Source organism: Macaca nemestrina, chromosome 9 (assembly GCF_043159975.1).
Source record: "Macaca nemestrina isolate mMacNem1 chromosome 9, mMacNem.hap1, whole genome shotgun sequence".
NCBI lineage: Eukaryota > Metazoa > Chordata > Mammalia > Primates > Cercopithecidae > Macaca > Macaca nemestrina.
The window spans coordinates 67,144,100-67,170,708 of NC_092133.1; the positions used below are offsets into that span (position 1 = coordinate 67,144,100).

Below are 26,609 nucleotides of genomic sequence, written 5' to 3' on the forward strand. Positions count from 1 at the left end.
GCTGAGGACCTTCTGCCCCTCCTGACTTCCTTGCTGCTTCCCATCCAACACTTTCAATGGGGGCCAAGGGAGAGAAGGAGAGTCTGGGGCTGGTTTTAGCCAGCGAGCAGCGGATGGAGGCGGAACACTGGCAGAGGACGTTGGTGGGCTGCGTCCCAGCTCTGTCAGCCCACCTGGCCTGCTCCCACCACACAGGGGTCAGCTTCCGCGCATCTTGGTTCTGGGGACTCATTCTCTTGGGGGTGGCTCTTAGAAGGAGAAAAGGTGACAAACCATGTTACCCAGAGGGACCCCAGTCCCTCTCTCTGCATGATAGCTGGGTGGGAAGATTCTGGGCTTTCATTTGGACAGGTGCTCTAATCAGATTTCAACATCCCATAAACCTGTTACCTTGGGTAAATCACGGGGAATGCCACAGATGTAAAATAGTGGGAAGAATCCTTGCTTCGAGTCCCTATTCTGCTACTTCCTAGTTGTGTGGCCTCAGACAATGCACCCGCCTTCTCTGAGCCTTAGTTCCCATGTCTCTAAAATGGAGATGATGATATTGACTTATTCTCACAGGATGTTTGAGAACATTAAGTGAGTTGATAAATATTAAAGTGTTTCAAACAGTATCTGCCCCAAGTATAATTTCTTACTATTATTGCCTTCTCTGGGTCTATAAAGTAGGATATACTCGCCTACTTCTGTGGTTGTTCTGAAGACAAGCTAATGGAGGTGAAGCCCTTAGTCATATGTCTGGCACACAAGAGATGCTCAAAAAGGATAAGAATCATCATTATTGCTGGTAACTTGATGGTGGTAGTGGGATGAGTCCTTCATCTGAGAACTATCTTGGATAGTTCACTTTATTTCTGTGAGGCTCAACTTGGACACCTGTCAAATGGGGGTAAGGACAGTTCTTGGCCGACAGGGCTGTAACTCGGTCAGATGCTGGGAAGGGTGTAGACAGGCTCTGTAAACTATGGGAAGGCTTGCAGACAGTGCTGGGTGCTGTCCCTCAGAATGATGGGGTGGGCTTTTCCCAGGGCCTTTGCTGTCAGCACCCCTGGCTTCATACTGGTGCTCTGAGGCTTCCAGACTCTGTGTCTTTTCTCTGGGGAGCAAGAAAAGGAAGGTGGGTAGCTAGAGGCAAACCCAAGTCCTTCAAAAGTTTTGCCCTTCTGGCTAAGGGGTGGGGATCCATACCACTGTGGTGGCCCCATGAGGGCTGGCCTCTGGGTCTTGGCCTACTCTAAATGCCCACTCATCCTTCTGCAGGTCAGGATGTTCCCTGGCTTTTTCTGGGCCTGTCTCTGCAGGAACGAGGTGAGTCTTTTGAAATCATACTGAAAACCCCCTGTTCCTTACTTCTGGGCATGCTGGCAGCTGTGAAGATAGATGATATAGCGTTTGCGAGAAGAGAGGCTTTCTTCCCCGTGACAGGCTACTTCTCCCTCCTGCTTTCAGCACTCTTGGGGCATTTCCCACCACGTGAGCTGACTCATCTGAGATGAAAACCCACTCTCATCCTCCCCACTGGTGCCTTATAATGCTTCAACTATGTTATTTACAATCTAGCATGGGAGTCTGCATAGGGACTGCAGCTGGGGGGGGATGAAGGTGTTCCTCAGGAAATGTCTTCAACACTGGTTTGTAAAAGAAGAGCTGAGGAAACTCTTCTGACTTCTTTGTAGAGTGTCAAAAACTGGAGAGAGATCTGTCAGCCTGGGAGTGATTTGAGGTACAGTCCTTGGCCTGGATGACTCAGTTATAGCAGAAGCAATATAAACTTCATGGAACACTCCCTACGTGCCAGGCACTGTGCCAACCTCTTAGATATATTAACTCCTGTAATCCTATAGATGGGGAAATTAATGATCAGAGAAATCTTTAGTTGTTTGTGTTGCAAATATATTCTCTCCTTTGTGTCTTGCTTGTCTGTGTCTACATGCAGTCTTTTGATAAAAATAATTCCTAATTTTAACATAACCCAATTTATCAATTTTGTCCTTAATGGTTAGTGGGTTTTGTGTCTTAAGAGATCTTTGCCTACCCAAGGTTATGAAGATAATTCTCCTTTATCATTTTCTGAAGATTTACTGTTTTGCTGTTCACATTTAGATCTACAATCAATATGGAATTGATTTTTGTGTTTGGTGTAAGATAGGGGTCAAAATTTATATAAATTTTTTCCATATAAATATCCATTCAACCCAGTACCATTACTTAAAACATTGTCCTTATCTCTGCAGTACCATCTTTATCAAAATTCAAGTATCCATATATGTGTGGGCCTGTCTCTGGACTTTCCATCTACCATTGTGCCAACATTATATTCTCTTAATTACTGTAGCTTTAAATACATCTTGATGTCTATATAAGTGGTATAAGACTTCCAGCTTCGTTTTTTAAGATTGTCTTGGATATTCTAGTTCCTTTGTCTTTCCATGCAAATTTTAGAATAATCTTATTGACATCTACAACTTTTTGTTTAGATTTTTATAGGAATCAGGTTAAACTTCTGTATCTATTTGGGGAGAATGGATGTCTTTACCATGTTGAGTCTTCCAGTCCATGAACATGGTATGTCTTTCCATTTATTTAAATCTTCTTTGATTAATTTAATCAGCATTTCATAGTTTTCAGCATAAAAGCCCTGGACACGTTTTGTTAGATTTTCACCTATTTCAGTTTTTTTTTTTTAAAGGAACTGTAAATAGTATGACATTTTAAATTTTGGTGTCCATTCTATATACTAGTAGCATATACTATATACATATACTATATACTAGTATATAGAAACACTATTAATTTTTGTATGTTAGTTTGTATCCTTCAACCTTGCTGAACTCTCTTATTAGTTTCTGGAGATGTGTTATAGATTCCCTGGAATTTTCTGCATAGATAATAATATCATATCATCTGCAAATAGGGACAGTTTTCTTTCTTTCTTTCCCATATATATGCCTTTTCTTCTCTTCTCTTGTTTTACTACACTGCCTAGAACTTCCAATACTAAGTTGAATAACAGTGGTGAGAATACACATCCTTGCCTTGTTCCTAATCTTAGGAAATAAGCACAGAGTCTTTAACCATTAAATATAATGTCAGCTGTAGGTTTTTTATATACACTCTTTATCAGGTTAAAAAAGTCCCTCTCTATTCTTATTTTTCTGAGCATTTTTGTCATAAATGGGTGTTGAATTTTATCAAATGCTTTTTTTCTGCATCAACTAATATGATCATGTGATTTTTCTTCTTTTGCTTGTCAGTACATTTATTTTTCAAATATTGAACTAGCCTTGTATCCCTGGAATAAGCCCCACTTGCTCATGGTGTATAATTCTTTTTATATATTGCTGGATTCTACTTGAAAATATTTTGTTAAGGATTATTGCACCTATATTTATGATGAATATTTATCTGTAGTTTCCTTTTTGTACTGTCTTTCTCTGGTTTGTGTATCATCAGGGTAACACTAATTTCATAAAATGAATTGGGAAGTGTTACCGCTTTTTCCATTTTCTGGAAGAGATCGTGTAAAATTGATGTTAATTCTTCTTTAAATATTTGCTGGATTTCTCCAGGGAAACTACCTGGGCCTGGAGATTTATTTTTTGGATGTTTTAAAATTGAAAATTTAATTTTCTTAACAGTTATGGGACTATTCAAGAGATCTATTTCAAAATGGGTGATTATAATAGTTTGTTTTTCAAGGAGTTGGCCAATTTCTCTTATGTTGTAAAATTTATTTGTGTAGAGTTGTTTTGTAATATTCTCATATTATCCTTTTGATATCTGTAGAATATGTAGTGACACCTTTATTTCATTACTGATACTATTAATTTGTGATTTCTTTCTCTCTCTCTTTTTGCCAGTGTTGTTAGATAGAAGTTTGCCAATTTTATTGATGTTTTCAAAGAACCAGCTCTTTGTTTTATTGATATTTTTCCTATTTTTTTCTGTTTTCAATTTCATGAATTTCTGCTCTTATCTTCATTATTTCATTGTGCTGCTTGTTTTGGATTTATTTTGCACTGTTTTTTACAGGTTTGTGAGGGGGATGCTTAGATTCTTGGTTGGACACTTTTCTCTCTCTTTTTTTTAGCGGGGGGATGGAGTCTTGCTCTGTCACCCAGGCTGGAGTGCAGTGGTGCAATCTCGGCTCACTGCAACCTCTGCTTCCCAGGTTCAAACAATTCTCTGCTTCAGCCTCCCGAGTAGCTGGGATTACAGGTGCCTGCCACCACGTCCAGCTATTTTTTTTTTTTGTACTTTTAGTAAAGACGGGGTTTAACCATCTTGGCCAGGCTGATCTTGAACTCCTGACCTCGTGATCCACCCGCCTTGGCCTCCCAAAGTGCTGGGATTACAAACATAAGCCATCGCGCCCGGCCTCCTCTTTTCTAATATATGCATTTAGTGCTATAAATGTTCCTCCCAGCATACTTTAGCAGTCACCCACAAATGTGATGTGCTATGTCTTCATTTTCATTCAATTATTATGTATTTTAAAAATTTCCCTTGAAACTTCGTCTTTGACCAACATGAATATTTTTAAGCAGCGTGTTATTAATTTCCAAATGTTTGCAGATTTCCCTGTTATCTTTTTCATTTATTTATTTTTTAAAATGTGACAGGGTCTCACTCTGTCACCCAGGCTGTAGTTAAGTGGTGGAATTACAGCTAACTGCAGCCTTGACCTCCCAGGCTCAAGTGATCCTCCCACCTCAGCTTCCCAAGTAGCTGGGACTACAGGTGTACATCACCATGCTTGGCTAATTTTTGTATTTTTTGTAGAGATGGGGTCTTGCCCTGTTGCCCAGGCTGGTCTTGAACTCCTGAGCTCAAGTGATCCACCCACCTTGGCCTCCCGAAGTGCTGGGATTATAGACATGAACCACCATGCCCACCCTCCTGTTATCTTTGCGCTATTGTTTTCAACATTGATTCAATTATGCTTGGGGAAGGTACTCTATATTATTTTAATTATTTAAAAGTGTTGAGGTTTGTTTTGTAGCTCAGGATGTGGTCTATGTCGGTGTACATTCTATGGGCACTATAAAAGAATGTGTATTCTGCTGTTATTGGGTGAAGGGTTCTATAAATGTTAAAGTCTATTGGTTAAAATTGTTGTTGAGTTCTTGTATATTCTTGCTAATTTTTTGTCTAGTTCTATAAATTGTTGAGAGAGGGTTATTGACGCTTCCAACTATAATTGTGAATTTGTCTATTTCTCTTTTCAGTTCTGTCAGTTTCTTCACACATTTTATGACTCTGCTCTTCGGTGCGCATACATTTAGGATTGCTAGATCTTCTTGAGAGACTGGTGCTTTTATTATTATATAATATCCTCTGTGTCTCTGTCATTTTCTTTGCTCTGAAGTCCACTTTATCTGATATTAATTTAGCCACTCCCTTCCTTTAATTAATGATTGCATGATTTATCTTTTTTCATCGTTTTACATTCAATGTTCCTGTGTCATCATATTTGAAATGAGTTTCTTACAGACTGTGTAGAGTTGTATCAAGTTTTAAAATCCACTCTACCAATTTATGTTCTTTTTTTGCTTTTTCCTGTCTCACTGTGGGTTTCTTGGACATTCTATTAAGAATTCCATTTTGATTTATTTACAATGTTTTCGAGTGTATTTCTGTATGGTTTTTTAGTGGCTGCTGTAGGTATTTTATTTTATATATATATATAAAAAATGTATCACAGTCTACTGGTATCCTTGTTTTACCAGTTCATGTGATGTATACAAGCTCACTTCTCTTATGTTCTTTTATCTCCCTTTGTTGATAATTGTTTTAAATATTTCCTCTACATACATTTAGAGCCATATCAAGTAGTATTGTAAGTTTTGCTTCAACTGTCAAACACAATTTAGAAATCTGAAGAGAAAGAAAGTCCATTGTATTTACCCATATTTTTACTTACTGGGCTCTTCCTTCCTTATGTTCCAGACTGTCTTCTATTATTGTTTCCTTTCTGTTTAGAGAACTTCCTCTAATCATTTTTTTACAGCAGATTTGTGCTGGGTGAGGTGTCAGAGCCCCTGCATCAGGAAGTGGTTGACTTATGGGCTGTTAAGAAGAATTTACCGACAGCAGTATTGATTTGAAAAAGGCAAGTTTGATTACAAAGAAAGAACGCTGCAGAGGAGTGCAGTGGGGCACCTCAGCAAGAGAGGACTGAGCACACCAAGGTGGATTTTCCTTATGAGCATTTATGGACCTTAAGGTGGGAGCTTAAGGGTCATTTGGACCATATTAGCCATGTAGGTCATGATAAATGATTACATGTGTTGACATTTTGGTGCCCTAATGTCAGCAAGGGTTGTACAATGAGTTTTGGCATGGCATTCTGGAGATGTATAGAATTTCTATTTACTTACAATTTTTTTTTTTGAAAGAGACCTGGAACCAGATGACAACTTTAGGTACTAGGGAAGTTTAATTATCTCTAAATTTCCTAGATTATGAGTTTGCCTCTGAATAGACTGTTTGATGCTCACTGGGTGGTTTTCACTTCTTTCATTATACTTCTAAATTCCTCAAATAAAGAGTTTTTTTTTTTGTCTCTGGGGCCCGCTCGAGGCTCACCAGGCGACTTTTGCTTTCCTCATTTTTCCCCTGACAAATATTTTGGTCAAATCTTTGACCCTCTATATTCCCCCATGCTCGTGTCTACCTGCTGCCTACTGGGGTCTCAAGAAAGGGAAAATGCCACAGTGAAAAGGGGCATTGAGTCCATCTGGCTAACCCCTACTGAAAGGGAGCATTGAAGGTATAGGTTGTATTTTTCCCTTCCTTGCTCTCTGTCGTGAAGGGAATGAAGGAAATGAAGGGTCATGAAAAACTCATTCATGAAGAGGTGGGGAAGATCAGATACCATCAGGAGGCCGGGGTTGGGATTACATAGTCATCTGTAGGTGAAACTGTTGTCATCTGAAAGATATAAAGTTAATGAGATATAAGTTAAACTCAAAAAGTTTAACTTAAAAAGTCAGGGACAAAATTTTAAAAGAAGAATGACAAGGAATAAAGGTCCCAGGAATGGGAGAAGCCAAGTGATTTTTGGAAGCCAATCAGTAGAGGTTTTGGCCCAGTCTTGGTTACTTTGGGAAAGTGTGTGTAGCCATTTGGCTTGTTTGAAAATTTCTTGGACCTTAGTTTCCACTTTTCCAGATGCATTAATGTAGGTGTAGCAGGTTTTCTCAATGACAGCACGGACTTCTCCTTGTTCAGCTAGGGGGTAATCTAGAGCTTGTCTATTATTAAACCCATTCCTGCCAGTGAGTGTAAAGACTTTTCTAGTGCTGATAGACTTGTGTCAGTTTCTGCTAAGGCTATTTCAAGGGAGGTGGTAAGTTCCCATATTGAGATTTCATGGTAAGTAAAAGGGTGAGAGTTGCAATAGCTCCCACAATTCTGGCCACGCTAAGTCCTAGGGCCCTTTTTCTTCTAGAATGGAATTCTGAATTGGAAGTTATGCTCAAGACACTGATTTGGGTATGAGCTATTGTTGCCAGAGTACAATCACCAAAATGAAGAGAATTATTAAGATGGGATAGGGCTGAAGTTTGAAACGGGCTTAAATAATTATTAGTAGTGCTGCAAAGTCGTGAGAGCCCACGTGGGGCAGGTAACATATTTTTGAGGCTTCTTGGACTAAGAGGGCCACTGTTGCTAATGCTCTTAGGCTGGGTTGAGGGGGAATGACCTTTCTGGGATACTAGGTCTAAAGTTTTCAAAAAATATGCTATAGGGCACTTAAAGGGCCCTAGATCTTGGGCTAAGACTCCCAAAGCTATTCCCCTTCATTCGTGTACATACAAAAATAAAGGCCTAGTCAGATCTGCTAGGGCTAAGGCTGGGACTAAGATTAAAACCCGTTTTTAAGTGTTTAGAGCATGCTTCATAACATTAGTCTAGGACAGAGGTTGCTCCTCAGTTCCCTTGAGGGATTCACATAAAGGTTTTGCTATTAATCCAAAGGAAGGAATCCATATTCTGTAAAACCCGGCCATACCGAAGCTGTTGTTTAGTTCCTGGAGTTGTTACGTTTAAGATAAGATTTTTATAAATGCTTGAGATGCTCTTTGTACTGAAGGTTAAAATAAGACCCGAAATTGAACCCTTTGTGTGGATATTCGTACCTTAGAAGGAGATACTCTGTAGCCACAGTCAGCAAGTTTATTTAGTACTAATATTGTATTTTGGTCTAAAACAGCCTTGTTAGGACTAGGATTAGCAGGTCATCCACATACTGGAGTAGATTGCTATCTAGGAGAAACCGCAGGGTAGACAGGGTTTTAGCTAGGGCCTATCCAAAATGGTGGGGCTATCTCTGAATCCCTGGGACAGAATTGTCTAAGTTAACTTTGAGCTAGTTGAGTATCTGAGTCTTGCTATTCAAAAGCAAACAAAAATTGGCTGTCTGGGTATACAGGAATGCAGAAAAAGGCATCCTTAAGATCAAGTACAGTAAACCAAGCTGTGATGGAGAAAAATTGTCCAAAAAGAGTGTAAGGGTTTGGGGCAATAGGATGAATAGGAATAACAGCTTCATTAACAATTCTAAGGTCCTGTACTAGTCAGTAGGAGCCATTTTTTTTTTTTTTTAAGTACAATTTCCATTTTAGTTTTCTCCGGAGAATAGTCTGTCTTCAGTCTTTAAGGACTCAGCTCCTTACATGGGATTTGGTGGGGGTCATGGGGCACCACCTACAGGTCTAAATCAGGGTGAGGGTGTTGGGTCCTTGCAGCCTTCACGAGATTGATTTCGGACTACTTTGCTGTGAATTGCACAACTCACACAGTAACGCTGCTTCACATACTGCTTGGAAAGCACATAGGCATTGAAGACGCTCGCTTCAGAAACGTCCCCGACTGCTGCGGGCTCCACTATGTTTCAAATGACAGATTTCTCAATAGCCTTGTCCTTGGGCACGCATCAGGCACAGTTCATGCAGCGAATAGGCTGCATGTGGCTGTGGCACTTTTTGGCGAGACTGTTGTTCCTTTTCTTTATCATCTTGGAGGCACGGACTGGAGAGAGGACATCTGGTTTCTTTACAGCTAAAATGGGAGTGTTGCAAGGTGAGTTGCATGGGTGCAATAATCCATGGGTTGAAAATTTTGTTACTAGGGGCTGTAACCCTTTTTGTGCTTCTAGTTTCAAGGGGTATTGGGGGGTTCTGGGGGAACTTATTGGGATTTTTAAGCTGAATGATGATGAGGGCAGCTGATATTGAATGACCAGGAATAAAAATATTCTAAACCTCAAATGGCACTTGTTTTAGAATGTGAGGTCCTATAGACTACAGTGGTTCTTTTGGTGAAGTGTGAGTTAATACAGCTGCTAGAAGATGAGGTCTTAGCTGTAAACTGCTTGTAACTTTGTAAGTCGCAATCTAATAATGAAATGGGATGGCTTGGCAGGACTAAAAAGAAGTAGGTGGGTAAAGGAATAGCCTTCCATTTTACACTGGTTTGTGTACTTTGGTGTGTTTTTGTAGTGGCTGGTAATGCTTTTCCTTTCCACATTTAGTGCTTTCTTCAGGAGCTCTTGCAAGGCAGGTCTGGTGGTAATGAATTCCCTCAGCATTTGCTTGTCTGAAAAGGATCTTATTTCTGCTTTGCTTAGGAAGCTTAGTTTGGCTGGATATGAAATTCTGGGTTAGAATTTCTTTTCTTTAAGAATGTTGAGTTTTGGCCTCAATCTCTTCTGGCTGGTAGGGTTTCTGTTGAGAGATCCACCGTTAGTCTGACAGTTTCCCCTTGATGGGTGACCTGGCCTTTCTCTCTGGCTGCCCTTAACATTTTTTCTTTCATTTCAACCTTGGAGAATCTGATAATTATGTGTCTTGGGGGTGATCTCCTCATGGAGTATATTTCTGGAGTTCTCCGCATTTCCTGAATTTGAATGTTGGTCTCTCTTGCTAGGTTGGGGAAGTTCCCCTGGATGATATCCTGAATCATGTTTTCCAAATTTGTTCCATTCTCCCTGTCTCTTTCAGGTACCCCAATCATAGATTTGGTCTCTTTACAAAATCCCATATTCCTTGGAGGTTTTATTCATTTCTTTTCATTCTTTTTTTTAAAATTTTTCTCTGCCTGTGTTATTTCAGAAAGATAATCTTCAAGTTCTGAGAATCTTTCCTCTGCTTGGTCTATTCTGCTATTAATACTTGTGATTGCATTGTGGAGTTCTTGTAGTGTGTTTTTCAGCTCTATTAGGTCAGTTATGTTCCTTTCTAAACTGGCTATTTTGGCTATCAGCTCCTTCATTGTTTTATCATGATTCTTATCATTATTTACCCAAATAATGGGTTACAACATGCTCTTTTAGCTCTTGGTTCTTAGTATTACATACTCCTTTAGCTCAGTGAAGTTCCTTTTTATCCATGCTGAAGCCTACTTTTGTCATTTCAGCCATCTCAGCCTCAGCCCAGTTCTGAGCCCTTGATGGAGAGCTGCTGTGGTCACATGGAGGGGCACTCTGGCTTTTTGAGTTTTCAGTCTTTTGGCTTTGATTCTTTCTCATCTTTGTGGGCGCATCTACCTTTGATCTTTGAGGTTGGTGACCTTTGGACAGGGTTTTTATGAAGTCTTTTTTTTATGTTGTTGTTGTTTTCTGCTTGTTTGTTTTTCTTTTAACAGTCAGGCCACTCTACTGTAGGACAGTCAGGCCACTCTACTGTAGGACTACTGTAGTTTGCTGGGAGATCTGCTCCAGACCCTCGTCGCCTTGGTTTTTCCTGTACCTGTAGGTATCACCAGTGAAAACTGCAAAGCTGCAAAGCAGCAAAGATGGCAGTCTGCCCCTCCTCTGGAAGCTCCATCTCAAGGGGTTACTGACCTGTTGCTGGCCTAAATGCACCTGTAGAAGGAGACTAGAGACCCCAGTTGGGAGGTCTCACCCAGTCAGGAGGAAGCAGTCTGGGCTGGGCATAGTGGCTCACCTATAAACCCAGCACTCTGGGAGGCCAAGACGGGCAGATCTCCTGAGGTCAGGAGTTTGAGAATAGCCTGGCCAACGTGGTGAAACCGTGCCTCTACTAAAAATACAAAAATTAGCCAGGCGAGGTGGCCTATGCCTGTAATCCCAGCTACTCAGGAGGCTGAGGCAAGAGAATCACTTGAATCTGAGAGGCAGAGGTTGCAGTGAGCTGAGATCGTGCCACTGCACCCCAGCCTGGATGGCAGAGTGAGACTCTGTCTCAAAAAAAAAAAAAAAAAAAAAAGTATCAGTTGCTTTTTGCTGGTTGCTTTTTGAAAGAGCAGCTATGCTCTGTGGGGGATCCCTTCAGCCCCTGATCGATTTGGGCTCTCCAAGGCCCACAGGCTGGACTGGTTGAGACACTGGAACAGCCAGGGTTGCAGCCTGCCCTGCCCCCTGGGCACTCCATCCCAGGGAGATATTAGAACTCTGTCAGCCACACAACACAGGCAGGGGTGGCCAGAGGCCCCCGTTGGGAGGTCCTGCCCAGTACTGAGAGTTGAATTGGAGTCCTGCTTAAACAAGCCGTCTGGTCACACCTTGCCAAAATAGCCTTGTCATGCTGGAGAACGGCCTCTGCCCCTGTCAGTTTGGACTCTCCAAAGCCCATGGGCTGCAATGGCTGACTTGTCTAAACAACCAAGGTGGCAGCCCACCCGTCCCCCTGGGCACTCTGTCTCATGGAGAAATCAGAGCTCTGTCTGTAGAATACGTGTGGGTGGGGGTGGCTGGAGGCCTTGGCTGGGAGGTCCCACACAGTGATGAGGAATGGATCAGGGTCCCACTTACAGAAGCAGTCTCGCTATGTTCTGACAAAGCCGCTGTGCTGCACTAGGGGGACCCTTCCTCGTCTAGACTATTTGGACCCTCCAAAGTGCACAGGCTGGAACGGCTGAATCAACCAAACAGCAAAGATGGTGATGCACCCCTCCCCCAGGGAGCTCCAGCCTGTCTCACGTATGCTGGACCTTATTGCCAGTGGCAGGCTAAAATACCTTGTGAGGTGCCATGGAAGTGGGTCGTGCAGACCCGTGTGGCTTGACTCCCTGAATTCAATCCCCTTCCTAGGGGCATGTATGGACCCCCTAATGATACAGGAGTTAAAAAGAAATTACTTAGGCAGATAGTGAGGGCACGGAAGTCCTCGGTAACATTTTCCATTAAATGAAAGGCAGCCCCAAATCATTTATCTTCTGAACAAAAAGCAGCCTCTAAAATCAAGCTGCAGACATAGATGCCGGCGGCGATTGTGCTAATCATGTTCAAAATGGTGGCTCCATCTTCCCTTCTCTTTGCCAATCACGTACACAGTAAGGAGCAGAAAAGATGGCGCTGGCCAAGGGGAAAGCCCATTTGCATAAGATTGGGGTGGAGTGGACAGTCTTCCCCATGCGCTATGGAAACATCACACCTGATCAAACCAATCCGTGGGCCCCACGTAAATCAGACATTGCCTCCTCAAGCCTGCTTATAAAATCCCGCACACTCCATCACCAACTTGTCTTTCCTTTTGGAAGCTCCTGTCTCTCACTCTCTCTAGAGAGACAGCTGTTCTCCTTTCTCTTTCTTTTGCCTATTAAACCTCTGCTCCTAAACTCCTTGTGTGTGTCCATGTCCTAAATTTTCTTGCCACAAGATGATGAACTCTGGGTTTTACCCCAGACGTTAAGTCACTTCACTGCCTTGCCTGAATTGCAGATACCTTTGTTGGGGATCCGGGGGCTGGAGTACCTAAAATTCCTGGGTCTCTCTGTGTGCCTGAGCAGCTGCTCGGCCAAGACTACACAGGTCTGTGTGTTGGACCTCAGGCCCTGGTGGCGTGGACTCATGAGGGGAGAATCACGGTTTCTCAGGGTTGCACAGTCGCTCACCACTTCCCTTGGCTGGGGGCGGGGTCCCTTGGCTCCGCGTTGCTCTTGAGTGGGTCCTCGCCCCACCCTGCTTTTCTTCATTCTCTGCGGGTAGAATTGTTTCCCTGATCAGTTCCAATGTACGACCTGGATATTTCAGTTGAAGGTGCTATATTCACTTGCTCCTTTCGTTCCTCTCCCTGAGTGCCCCAGACGGCAACTGCTTCAAATCGGCCATCTTGGCGAAGGTTCCACATGAACTCAAATCGTCCACAAATCTCCATTTGCCACCACACAGGAGGCAAAATATTTTGGGGATTTTCTGAGGACTCTGTACTACTGGCATATGTGACTCCTGTGCGAATATGTGAGGGGGATAATGTATCTGGATATGGAGGGACTGACTGGGGGATGGAGCAGATGGAGAGGGTGTAGATGAAGTAGGAATAGGCTGAGAAGAAAGTGACAGGCAAAAGGAAGGATCATCTAAGACATCAGAATTGGGGAGAGAGAAAGTTCCTTGGAAGCAAACGTGACAATTTTTAATGGAATTCTGGGTTTGGGAATAAAGCCAAAAAGACCTAAGGGACCTCTGAATCCTTTCCGGGGTTCTGGCAAAATGAGTCTAGTTGTAAAATAATATTCCAATCCAGGGTCCCATTAAGAGGACAATTTAAATTATTGGGGAGTTTATATTGAAACCTTACAAAAGAAAATCATATACTTCTTTTTGAGAGTTTGTGGGTCAAAAAGGTACCGCTTTTTAAGAATGCAAGCCAAGGGCGAATCAGATGCAATGGAAGAATGAATTGAATACATGTTGGGTTTTGATAAGCACTACAAGATCTCTGAGGCATCCCTGAGGGATTTGGACCTCCCTTTTCCCTTTGGCTCACTCTATTCGGGGGTGTCTTACCACAAATAGAGGGCCTGCCCTTGCCTGGATGACCAGTCCAGGCATGCCCTTGTTTGAGTCGTCAGCTTGAACCTAATGTGAAGCAGAACTCGCTCGTAACTTGGGATGTGGTGCCTGTGATGAAATTGAATCCAAAATGGGGTCCACAACCAGTAGACCGTGTCTGTGCAGAGTTGAGATTGCTGCTGCTTGTTTCAAGGCATGGTTTAGAATGCTAAAGTGAAAGTGGACTTGCCATCCTAGCAGGCAGTAGTGAATTCACTCTTTTGTCTTGGACTTCAGGTAACACCCAGGAGTGCCCTCAGCCAGAAACCCTCAGTTGCCAACGAGTACTCAAGCTGTTTCACTGGCAATCTGAAAATAGAAAAGAACCCTGGGCCAGGCGCGGTGGCTCATGCCTGGAATCCCAGCACTTTGGGAGGCCGAGGCAGGCAGATCACCTGAGGTCGGGAGTTTGAGACCAGTCTGGCTAACATGGCAAAATCCTGTCTCTACTAAAAATAAAAAAAATTAGCCGGGTGTGGTGGTGTACACCTGTAATCCCAGCTACTGGGAAGGCCGAGGCAGGAGAATCACTTGAACCCAGGAGGCAGAGGCTGCAGTGAACTGAGATCGCACCATTGCACTCCAGCTTGGGCAACGAGTGAAATTCCCTCTCAAAGAAAAAAAAAGAAAAGAAAAGAAAAGAGGCCAGTTTTTTCTCCTAAGGGCAGCGACAGACAGATATCCCTTCTCTAGGGCTTCAGAATCCCACTGAAGAGTGACCTCAGCCAAGGACCTTCAGTTCCTAAGAGTAAAGAAGCAGACTATTAGGCCAGGTACAGTGGCTCATGCCCGTAATCCCAACACTTGGGAAGCCAAGGTGGATGGTTCACATGAGGCTAGGAGTTCGAGACCAGCCTGGTCAACATGGCAAAACCCTGTCGCCACAAAGAACAAGATAACAAAAATGAACCAGTCCATCGAGGGAAGAAGGGAGAAAAAAAGAAGGGAGAAATCCCAGTAAAGTCCCCAATGGGTCACCAAGATGCTGGGCGAGGTGTCAGAGCCCTGACATCAGAAAGTAATCAACTCATGGGTTGGTAAGAAGAATTTACTAACAACAGTATAGGTTTGAAAAGGAAATTTTTATTAGAAAGAATGCTGCAGAAGAGTGCAGCAGGGTGCCTCTGCCAGAGAAGACTGAGCACACCCCGGTGGATTTTCCTGAGGGGTATATATGGACCTTAAGACAGGAGCTCAAGGATAATTTGGGTCATATTAGCCATGTGGGTCATGGTAAATGATTACATTTGTCAACATTTTGGTGCCTTGATGTCATCAAGGGTTGCACAGTGAGTTTCGGCATGGTATTTGGCGATGTATAGAAATTCCAGTTACTTATGAGTTCTTTTTTTTTTTTTTTTGAAAGAGGCCTGAAAACAGAGGCCAACTTTAGATACTAGGGTAGTTTACTTCTAAATTCTCCAGAAAAGGAGTTTTGCCTACTGATGGCCTGTTTGATGCTCACCAGGTGATCTTTGATTTCCTCATATAGGATTCTGGGTTGACAGTTTTTTACTTTCATCATCTGAAAAATATTCTTACCAACTCCTGTGATTTCTAGTGAGAAAACTGCTGTCATTCTACTTGTTTTTCCTCCTATACATAAGGAGTTATTCTCTGGCTGCTTTCAAGATTTTTTTTTCTTTGTCTTTAGTTTTTAGAAGTTTAATAATTATGTGTGTTGTGACATGGATTTCTTTAGGTTTATTCTGTTTGGTTTGCTCATCTTCTTGAATCTGTAGATTTATGTCTCTTCCCCAATTTGGGAGCTTTTCAGCCATTATGTCAAGTACTTTTGCAGTCCCGTCCTTTTCCTGTTATTCTTCTAGGACTTTGATGACACAAACGTTAGATCTTTTGCTATAGTTCCATAGGTCCCTGAGGTTCTGTTTTTGCATTGTTCTAGTTTGTTTTGGTTTTGGTCTAGTGTTTCTTTTTTTTTCAGATTGGTTAATTTCTATCTCCCAGTTCACTGATTCTTTCCTCTGCCTCCTCCATTTTGCTGTTGAGCCCATCCATTGACTTTTTATTTCAGTGATTGTATTTTGCAGTTCTAAAATCTCCATTTTGTTCTTTATATCTTCCGTGTCTTTGCTGAGGCCTCCTATTTTTTTCATTTGTTTTAATTGTATTCCTAAGTTCTTATTGAAGCAATTTTGAAAAAATCATGGCTGCTCTAAAATTTTTGTCAGATAATTATAATATCTCTGTCATTTCAGTGTTGGCATGTATTGTGTTTTTCTAGGAATTTTTTCCATATCATCTACATTTTCAAATTTATTGCATAAAGACCATATCTTTGTTTCTAGGAACTATAGTGACATCTTCTTTTTCATTTTTGATACTGGACTGAATTTGTTCTCTCTCTCTCTCTCTCTCTCTCTCTCTCTCTCATCCCTTTCTCTCTTTTTTCTTTATCAGTCCTGCCAGGGGTTATTACTTTTAGTAGTTATTTTTAGCAAACCAATTTTTCATTTTGTTGATCCTCTTCATTGTTACCTTCTACTTTCTCTAGGCTTAGTTTACTATTGTTTTTATAATTTCTTGAGATAGACATTTAAATCATTTACTTTCCTTCTTTTCAAATACATTACATGTTTAAGGGTATCCCACAAGCTTGTCAAGTTTATAGGAGACCAATGCTACATTAGTATAGCTTTTTTTTTTTTTTTTTTCAGACAGAGTCTCGCTCTGTTGCCCAGGCTGGAGTGCAGTGGTACAATCTCGACTCACTGCAACCTCTGTCTCCCGGGTTCAAGCAATTCTTCCGCCTCAGCCTCCTGAGTAGCTGGGACTACAGGCATATGCCACCACGCCCAGCTGATTTTTTGTATTTTTTTAGCAGATATGGAGTTTCACTGTGTTAGCCAGGATGGTCTCGATCTCCTGACCTCATGATCCACCTGCCTTGGTCTCCCAAAGTGCTGGGATTACAGGCGTGAGCCACCATGCCTGGCCAGTGTAGCTTTAATCTGCATTTCTTTACTGAGTGAGGTTGAATTTTCATGTGTTTAAATGCTATTTGTATACATTTTTGTGACCTCTGTTCATTTTTCTGTTGGTTTGTTAGTTCGTATATGGATAGATGGATTTATGTATTAGAGAGATTATCACTTTGTAGTATGAGTAATTAAAATACTTTTTTTTCTAGTTTGTTGTTTTCCTTTTGACTTTGCCTATGCAGTGAACTCTCTTGCTAAACTGCTACTCTGCTGAGGACTTACTCACCTGCCTTTGGAGGTCAGAGAGGGTAGCTCATTTAAACCCACTCTGCTTTGGCGGGCTCTCATTAAACCTCATGAAAGATTCCACAGAACAGAGGCCAGAAGCCTGAGCTCCAGACATACTCAGGCCTGCCATTCTGTATGTGATCTTAAACCAAATTTTGATAACTCCTGACATCAGTTTCCTCATTTACAGAAATAATAATTATTCTAACTTTATGTAGCTGTTTGATGATTAAATAAGATAATGCATATAAGGTCATCTAGCACAGAGTGTGATCCACAGTAAAGGTTTGATGCATGGTATTTGCTTTTTAATTATTAGTGTTTACCAAGATCAAGCTAATGTTTTGTGAATGGCTGCTATTTTATCCTGATGCCACTCCCCATCAGTGTACAAGAGAAAATTCTGTGACCACATGCCGTGGCTCACCTGTTATGTCTGGTTTGCTTTGTGCATGGAGTTCTGGATTGCAGCCAGTACCATTGAGTGCTTTGATGAAGGTTGGCTGCTCTGAGAGTTTGAGTTTTTGCCAGGCTCTTTGGGTACATCTACCATAGCATCCTTTGTGCCTTTATTGTCCTGAGCTCTGCATGATTAGCCTTCTGATGGTCTTTCAGAAAAGAGAAAAGGAAAGAATGGAGGCGTGGTTAAAGACCCCACATGGCTCACTCACCTGTTTCCCCTGGGATGATCAAAGTTACCTAGTTACCTGTCATCTGACCAGGACTCACAGCTCTGGAGCTGACAGGTATAGACTGGTCTAAGCCAGCATTCAGGAAGGCCACTCAACTGGAACAGCAGGCATCAGAGTAGAAAGAATAAGCCTGAGCTCTCCAGAACATCCAAGGTCATAGAACAAAATGACCTTAGGGGAACAAAACTGGGTCCCTGTACCTAGTTCTCCTCCTGTACTGTCTCTTAGAACCCAATAATGCTTACAATTTTATATATCTCTTCTGCAAGTCTGTAAGTTTCAAGAGGTCAGAGACCACATTTGTCTCGTTCACTACCAAGAATAGGGCCTTGATCTATGTGGTGGTTACCTGGGTATGTTTGCTTTGTGTTAATTCATCAGGCTCTTGGCACAGTGCCTGATGCCCGGTATTCACTGAATGGATGAGTACGTGAGTCATAGAGTCTCAGGTATTCATTCAGATCATTCATCTACTACATGCTTGAATCCTTGCCTCATTCCTACCAAGAGTTTGCTAGCATTTATCATTTAAACACCTCTAATGACAACAAGCTCTCTACTGCTCAAGGCTGCCTGTTCATTTTCTGTTTAGGTCTCTTGCCTAGAAAGTTCTTCTTAATATTGAACTGAAATATGCCTCCTTGAGGCTTCTGGTTAGTATTCTTGTTCTATCCTTTATGGCCACACAAATCAAGTCTGGGTCTTCTTCACCATGACAACTCTTCAGACATTTGTGGTTAGTTCTCACACCCACTTCTTCTCTAGATAACCACAAAATCATTGAATATACACACATTTGTTGAATGTCTGTAACATGGAACAGATTAGAGAACATACAGGTGAAAAGATATAATATCATCGTCTAGTGGTTACTGGTCTTGAGGGAGCCAGAGAAATTAAGACTTAATGTGCTAAGTGTTAGGGAAATGGAGACACAGGAAAAGAGAATTCGAGCCTACCTAGGGGTCTTAGGGAAGGTTACAAAGTAGACCAAGAAGAGAAGGATGTTCCAAGAAAAGGGAATAGCACATGCAAAAGTCTGGAGCTATAAAAGCCCAGGGCATGTTATGGGAACTCCAAGTTGTTCTAGATGACTAGGGAGACCAGAAGACCCAGATTGTTAGAACAGATCAATTTATGCTTGCTGTCCCAGAAAACTTAATAGTATGTCCTTAGTTTCAAAATCATCCCAGATAGTCACTGTAAGTATGGTTGGGACATAAAGTCTGAGAGTGAGGTGGAAATGGGAGACATGAAGATGGAGAGAAGCAGTGGCTGATCATAGGGGTCGTTGTGGCCAAGTTCAAGAAAGGCATTCAGTTAACCGGGCTTCTTATGGTGTCTTTCCCTTCAAGATTATCTTCTCCAGATATGATCTAATTCACAGATAGATCAATACAGTCATTGACAGATGATTATTGCCGTGGATTGCCATTTACAGAGCAATTACCAGGTAAGTGCTTTCTATGTAGGCTGGGGTGAGGCCCAGGTAACCTCTGCTGACTTAGTTATGCTTGTCTTGTAAATGATTCTCTGCCAATAGGCCTTGGGTTTTGATTTGTTTTTACTCTTGTGAGGTCATGTCCTGAGACAACATTGGGCAATTCCCAAAGGGCCTTCTGTTCCCAACTAGAAACTTTGTAAGCCTTCCCTGGAGGGGGACAGCGGAGGTCAGGAGATGGCTTCTAGCCATAAACAGTTTGTTTTAAAGGACTTGTATGATGTGTGTATTGAAGGGATTCACATAAATATTCAAATGAAATGAGTTGAATTTGTTCTAAGATGATGCAATAGCTAGGAATATTGAGTTAGGTGTTTGGATGGGCAGCCAGGGCACATGGTTTAAACATTTGACACACTTGAATTAAATGGATAGTGGATAGTAAGAGTGGGCATTTGAAATATGTCTGAGTGAGTGGCTTCCTCTGCAGCACTCCTGCAACAGCTCTCCCTAAGTGGCAGGTATGGGTTTATATCCTAAAACTGAGTGTAGCAGTGCCCTCAAGCAGACCCACAAGGACTAGCTTGAGGCTGCTTTGTCTCCCAGAAAGCCAGTTGGCAGCAGCTATGGGAGGGCTCTGCAGGCTTCCAAGTCCCCACCACTGCCCCAACACTTGGGTGCTCAGGGGGAACATGAGGCCACTGAGAATGGTCATGTCACCCTGCCCTTCCCATTCCTCCATTGCCAACCTACTGAGATTTGGGGCTAGCATGAGAATCTATTCGTATTAGCTTGCTAATCAGGCTGTTCTAAACAAAGTGCCACAAACTGGGTGGCCTGCATAACAGAAATGGATTGTCTCCCATCTCTGGAAGATAGAAGTGTGAGATCAAGGTGTTGGCAGGGCTGGTTCCTTCTGAGAGCTATGAGGAAAAACACGTTTCATGGCCCTCCCTTAGCTACTGGTGGTTTGCTGGCAACCTTTGATGGTCTTTGGCTTATAAAGTTATCACTCTGATTGCTACCTTCATTTTCACATGGTGTTCCCCCTCTATGCATGTCTGTCCAAATTGCCCTGTTTTATAAGGACACCAGTCATATTAGGCTAGGGGTGCCCCCTATTGCTACCTTCATTTTCACATGGTGTTCCCCTCTATGCATGTCTGTCCAAATTGCCCCATTTTATAAGGACACCAGTCATATTAGGCTAGGGGTGCACCCTATTCCAGTAGTACTCAATCTTAACTCATTACATCTGCCATGACCCTATTTTCAAGTAAGGCCATATTCTGAGGTACTGGGATTGAGGACTTCACCACATGGATCGTTGGGGGACACAGTTCAACCCATAGCATTTGGGATAAATTGAAATAGCATCAGCATGAACACAGTCACTCTACTGGTTACTTCTGCCAACCAACCTTCAAGTCAGAAAGAATCCTGTGGTTAAGGGAAAGGTTCTCCAATCCAGTTGCAACAAGTTAAAGGTATAGCCCACTAGATATGGGTTAGTTTGCCCTGAGCTCTGAATATGACTTCTTCCCTGGGAATCTTGGCTTGAGGGCACATGTGGGAGCCTGCTTGCCAGGCACAGGGTAGCCTATGGCTTTGGGAGTTTTGTTTTAATCTGCCCTGTCACTTTCCAAAGGTCCGTCTTCTAAGCTTATGCCATTGTTCTATCCTAGAACCAACTATTTTCATTCTTTGCTGCGTACCTTGTCTGCCTATATGAATTCTCTCCTAGCCATTCTCCATACCACACAGAGGGATTGTTCTAAAACACAAATGTGATATTGTCAGTCCCTTGACTGACAAGACTTCAATGGCTGTTGTTCTTTGGATGGAGATCAAAACACTTTCCGACAGGACCCGGAGGTCTCAGACAGGAGGCTTGCCATCTGCATTTGCACTTATTTAAAAAACAATTGAATTGGTGACATTCTGTTTCTTAATCTGGGTGGTGCTGAACAATGGTGTTCACTCTGTCAATATTCGTCTAGCTCTACACTTTGATTTGTGGATGTGTCTGTGCATACAGTATATTCCAATTTTTAAAAATCTTCAAAACAACTGAATGAGTTGCCCAAAGTTCTGGGAGTTCCTTGGTGGTATTATACTTTATGATCTTTTAGATCTCTTGACCGTCACCATTCAGCTAGAGATTTTTTTCCCCCTTTCTATCCTGGGAGGAAAAAGATGGAATTAACAAACAGAGGTGATTCAGTGAGTTACACTGTGTCACAAGGTCACAAGATAAATTATGCACATTGTGACAAGAAAACCGCATGCTCCTATAAAATTATGTGCTCTTTTTGTCCAGAAATTATGCTGGCTTGCTATTTCCTGTTGTTAACTAAGAATAAAGAGGGACCTGCCTGTTGCCCCTGCCTGCAGTGCCTGGAGGAGAGACAGAAGTCATGACTGGCCTCCTTTCTGCCCCAGGGACTGCATTATTCCCCTCTGAAGCAACAGTCCTCCTGCTAGAGCTTGGGCAAGGAGAGGGGCTGCAGGCAACCCCTGTGTCTGCCCCAAGAAAATGGGAGTTCTGAGCAACTTGGGCATATGGAAAAAGGAGCACTCTCCACAGATGGCTGAAAAGCATTGTTGGTAACATCTGAAGCTTGAATCTAGGGGTCAATGACAAGCCCTTTAAGTTGGCTCTGTCTCTTGGAGTGCTGAACTGTTCCCACTGTTTAACATAAAGAACCAAAGTAGCCCTTGCAAAGAGAGTGAGAATAATCTCTGACTCTGGCAGGCTCTTAGGACATCATAATTTTAAAATTGAGAGAATTTTAAAAAATCTAGATTTCTGTCTTTCCTTGGAAAATTGAGATGTTGAACTACCCCACTATTCTATTTAAATTGCCAGGGGTGGTGGCTCATGATGGTTATCCCAGCACTTCGGGAGGCTGAGGTGGGTGGATCACCCAAGGTCAGGAATTCAAGACCAGCCTGGCCAACATGGTAAAACCCCGTCTCTATTAAAAATACAAAACTTAGCTGGGTGTGGTGACGTGCATCTCTAATCCCAGTTACTTGGGAGCCTAAGGCAGGAGAATTGCTTGAACCTGGGAGGTGGAAGTTGCAGTGAGCCAAGATGGCGCCACTGCACTTCAGCCTGGGTGACAGAACGAGACTCCATCTCAAAAATAAATAAATAAATACAATTGCAGTATCCATGACATCTTGTCCCAAGCCCCATACTTTGTGCTTCCCTAACATTGCTTTGCTTCCTCTCTTTCCATAGCCCCAAGCATCTCCTAACTTACCATACAGTTTACTTATTTATTATGTTTATTGGTCTGTCTCCTTCTGCTGGAATGTAAGTTGCATGAGGGCAGGGCTCTTTGTTTTGCTCAATGATCCATCTCAGGCCGTGAATATTGCAACCTGGCATTGAATAGTTGAATGTATGTATGTTGAATGAATGTAGCCTGAAGCCTACATTCCCAATTTGTAGCAGTCACATTACCTGCCTGGGCCCCTGAAGGCATGTGTATTTGCTATGCCTGCCCCTACTGACCTGCATGCCAGCTTTTCCCTTCTGTCCCCCTCAGGCTTGTTTCTCTGGCCACACTGGCCTGGCCTCTCCTACCCCACCACTGGCCCACTGCACTTGCTCAGCCAGAACGCTCTTCCTGCCCCTCTCTGCCTGGCTAGCTCCTGCTCCTGTTGTGTTCTCAGCTCAAGCTGTCCTTGATCCCTTTGCCTAGGTCACTACCCCAAGCATAGAGAAGATTCTGCCCTTAGTCACTGACTAGAGAAAATTCCTCTCATTCAGTTTTAAGACATAAAAAGCTCTTCATCCCTTGTGAATTAGTGTGCCCCCACCGGGCTACCCTGACCTCTGAGCTTAGGATACAGGTACTGCCCACGCCCCTCTGAGTCAACCCTGGAAACCAGTTCTACAGGGCCAGGCAAGGAACAACTCTGGGCCAAGGGCTGAAATTACCCCACTGGTCCTCTGTCTACCTAGGACTTATATAATGCTTGGCCTCTTCATCATGTTCTATCTGTGTCAATACTCAGGAGGGTGGTGAGAGGGCCTGGCCCCCCAGGGCATTCTGGCAACATGGTCATCCTTCACAGCAGGGCCAGGACAAACACTCCCCAACCAAGTAACCACATGACAGAGGGCCCTTCCTGGGCACCTGGAGGCAGACAGATGGAGTTACCAAACAGGGGATTCTGGGAAGGGTAACCCCAGTGGGCCAAAGAGAGCTCTAGACTGACAGAGGTGAGGAACAGCTTCCCCTCTCTACTCAATTTTGAGATTAGGAAATTGAAGCCCAGAGAGAGTTAATGGTGCATCCAAAGCCCCACAGCACAGTGTCCCAACAGCCCCACAAGAACCCACAAGCTTCACTACGTTTTCTGGGTCTGGGCTTCTGGGGCTGGAATGTCAGGAATTCTAGGTTCTGCCCCCATTAGCTGCAAGACCAAGGCTTAGAAAGAGACGAGAATGGATAGAATGTTGCAGCTCTTATCCAGGCATATACAAAATACAGATGACTGGGCCTCACACCTCATTCACTCCATCTGCAGGAGAGCCCTGACATGTGGATTTTGAAAGGCTCCTTGGAGATGCTGACAATCCATGCTAGATGGGCACCTGGATGATGCTTAAGTCCCTTCTAGCTTGACAAGCCCTCAGCCATAGATATGAAAATGAGGCTTGTGCTGGAGTGTATCCCTGTCATCAGTCTACAAGAGAAGCTCTCACTGGGGCAGCTGAACTCCCTAGGGAGCATCCTGGAAATTAAAAAAAAAACCTTTTGGTTGTCATAATGATGAGGCCGGTGCCTCTGGCATTCATTGAGGAGAATAATGTGGTCCCTGGGGCAGAAATGAGGCCCATTATGACTTCTCTCTCTCCTCCAGGCGCTTCAGGCAGGGGCAACAGGCAGGTCCCTCTTTATTCTTAGTGAGGGATGCATCCCATCACAATGAAGAATTGTCCTGAGTCCTGTACATCTTTGGAATGCACTGTCAGAATATTCATAGAGGGGAAAAGCTAGTTGATAGTCACATGAGCCATAGTCAACTTCTTTTTACATGTATGTTTAAAATAAAAAAAAAAACAAACACCCAGGTGCAGTGGCTCATGCCTGTAAGCCCGAGGCAGGTGGATCACCTAAGGTCAGGAGTTCGAGACCAGCCTGGCCAACATGGTGAAACCCTGTCTCTACTAGAAATACAAAAATTAGCCGGGTGTGGTGGTGGGCACCTGTAATCCCAGCTACTCGGGAGGCTGAGGCAAGAGAATCCCTTGAACTGGGGAGATGAAGTTTGCAGTGAGCCAAGATTGTGCCACTGCCCTCCAGCCTGGGCGACAGAGTGAGACTGTGTCTCAAACAACAACAACAACAACAACAAAACCCCCAAAAAAACCCACCTACCTGGTGGTTTTATTATACAACCTCCTTGGAGTACAACTACCATGTTGAGAGCTGTGTGTAAATTGTCCTGCATTTTGTCTGGAATGTTATCAACCTTAATCCACAGTTTTGTAAAATCACATCATCCATGGCAATGCCGCTCACATAGTAATTGAGTCACTAAGACACTACCTCTATACTGGTCTGTGTCTGCAGCTTTCCTATCCATGATGATTGTATCTAGTTCTGTGAATATCCTAATTGAGTCCTTATTTCAAAATGTCAAATATAAAGAAAACAGTGACAGCACTATTCAATTAAATATTGCCTTCCCATAATGCAAGCATATCCATTGTAAGTCCATGCCTCTGCCAACTTCATGTATTATTTTATTATCATGACATTCCCTTTTAAAGTTATAGTGCTATATTGATTTCTAGACAGTAAAGGAGAGTTACAAAGCAATATTTGTTATAAACAGGGGTGTTGGATCTGGTTGGTTTAGGACTTACCGATCTACAAGCAATAAAACCTGCAGGAAAACAGTAGATCTGTAGCTCTCAGAAAAGCCTTACAAAGGCCTAGCATGCCCTAGAGAGGGCAAGGGGCATGTTGGAAGGACTAATCAACTTGTTAGGATCAGGTTCTGATGGGGATAGAAATCAACCTACAGCAACAAGGTGAGAGGGCTGGGCTGGGCTTAGTCAGTCACAGGCTCAGATTGGAATCTTATCTGGGCACACCCTGGATGTATGTGGAGGGTGTTAGACCAATAATTCTTGGCCGGGTACGGTGGCTCACACCTGTAATCCCAGTACGTTGGGAGGCTAAGGTGGGAGAATTACTTGAGTCCAGGAACAGCCTGGGCAACATAGTGAGGCATTGTCTTTATAAATTAATAATAATAATAATAGTAATAATTATGGAGCGCTTATGGTGGATCAGGCCCCATATGTGATGGGCACACACATACATCTCTTACAATTGCCACAGCAATTTACAAAGGAGGAAGCCCAGGCTTGGACAGTTAAAACAACTTGATTCCTGGGTAGAGACCTGTCTCCCTGCCTTCAATCTACTGTTTTCCTGTAGGCCACACAATGATTTCTGGGTAGAGACCTGTCTCCCTGCCTTCAAAGCTATTTTGTCAAAGGAAGTTTATATTTATTTGGTGTTTGAGAAACAGCTGCTCTCAGTTTTTGATGTTTTGCTAGGAGTGATTGTGCAGCCTGGATAGCAACAATGGTGGGTGTATTAGTCTGTTTCACACTGCTATTAAGAACTTCCTTGAGACTGGGTCATTTATAAAGGAAAGAGGTTTAACTGACAGTTCCACATGGCTGGGGAGGCCTCAGGAAACTTACGATCATGGCGGATGGTGAAGGAGAAGCAAGCACCTTCTTCACAAGGCCGCAGCAGAGAGAAGAACGAAGGAAGAACTTTCAAACACTCATAAAACCATCAGATCTCATGAGAACTCACCCAGTGCCACGAGAACAACCATGATTCAATCACCCTCCCTCCCTCAACACGTGGGAATTACAATTTGAGATGAGATTTGGGTGGGGACACAGAGCCAAACCCTATCAGTGGGCTTCTTTAGGAAAGATGAGGTTTCTTTGGGAAATAACTCTTGGCTCTCTGAGGGCTTGGCCACTCTGACTTTGATCAAACTGGCAACTGGGGCACATACCTGGGTGAGGCCAGGGGGCCCATGATAACTTGGTGACTCGCTGCCCCTTGCTCACTCCAGTTGGCAATGTTGGGGCATTTGGTCCCTGCTGTGGCTGCTCCCATGTCTGTCTGGCCCTTGGCCTCTCCTCCCCTGGTAGCCAGTTCTGCTGTGATCAGCCCAGCCCGATCTCCAGCCCAGCTGGAGCTATGTTCTGGTTTCCTGCCTCTTCTTGAGCATTCTGGGCTCCAGGAACTGTTTGTTGGTTTCCTGTGGGCCATTCCTTTCCAGGACAGACCCAGAGGCTGCAACCCTCCTAAGACCTGCCCACACCCCTGTCCTGAGGTGAGCTTCTCAAGAAGGTCCCCGGCTGAGCAAGGGGTGTCAGGAAC

General features: G+C 43.2%; 1 protein-coding gene and 1 pseudogene across 1 annotated transcript in view; one reads left to right on the plus strand and one right to left on the minus strand.

Annotated features, from left to right (window-relative positions):
• Positions 1-6,202: 6,202 nt before the first annotated feature.
• Positions 6,203-26,609, plus strand: part of LOC105466064 (sphingosine-1-phosphate lyase 1) — an 85,437-nt gene continuing 65,030 nt past the window's right edge. Inside the window, exon 1 of the mRNA XM_011714927.3 lies at positions 6,203-6,229. Coding sequence (XP_011713229.2) covers positions 6,218-6,229 — 12 coding nt within the window. The 5' untranslated portion in view covers positions 6,203-6,217. The remainder of the gene's footprint in view (positions 6,230-26,609) is intronic.
• LOC112423896 (putative ribosomal protein eS26-like) lies at positions 8,681-9,025 on the minus strand (annotated as a pseudogene).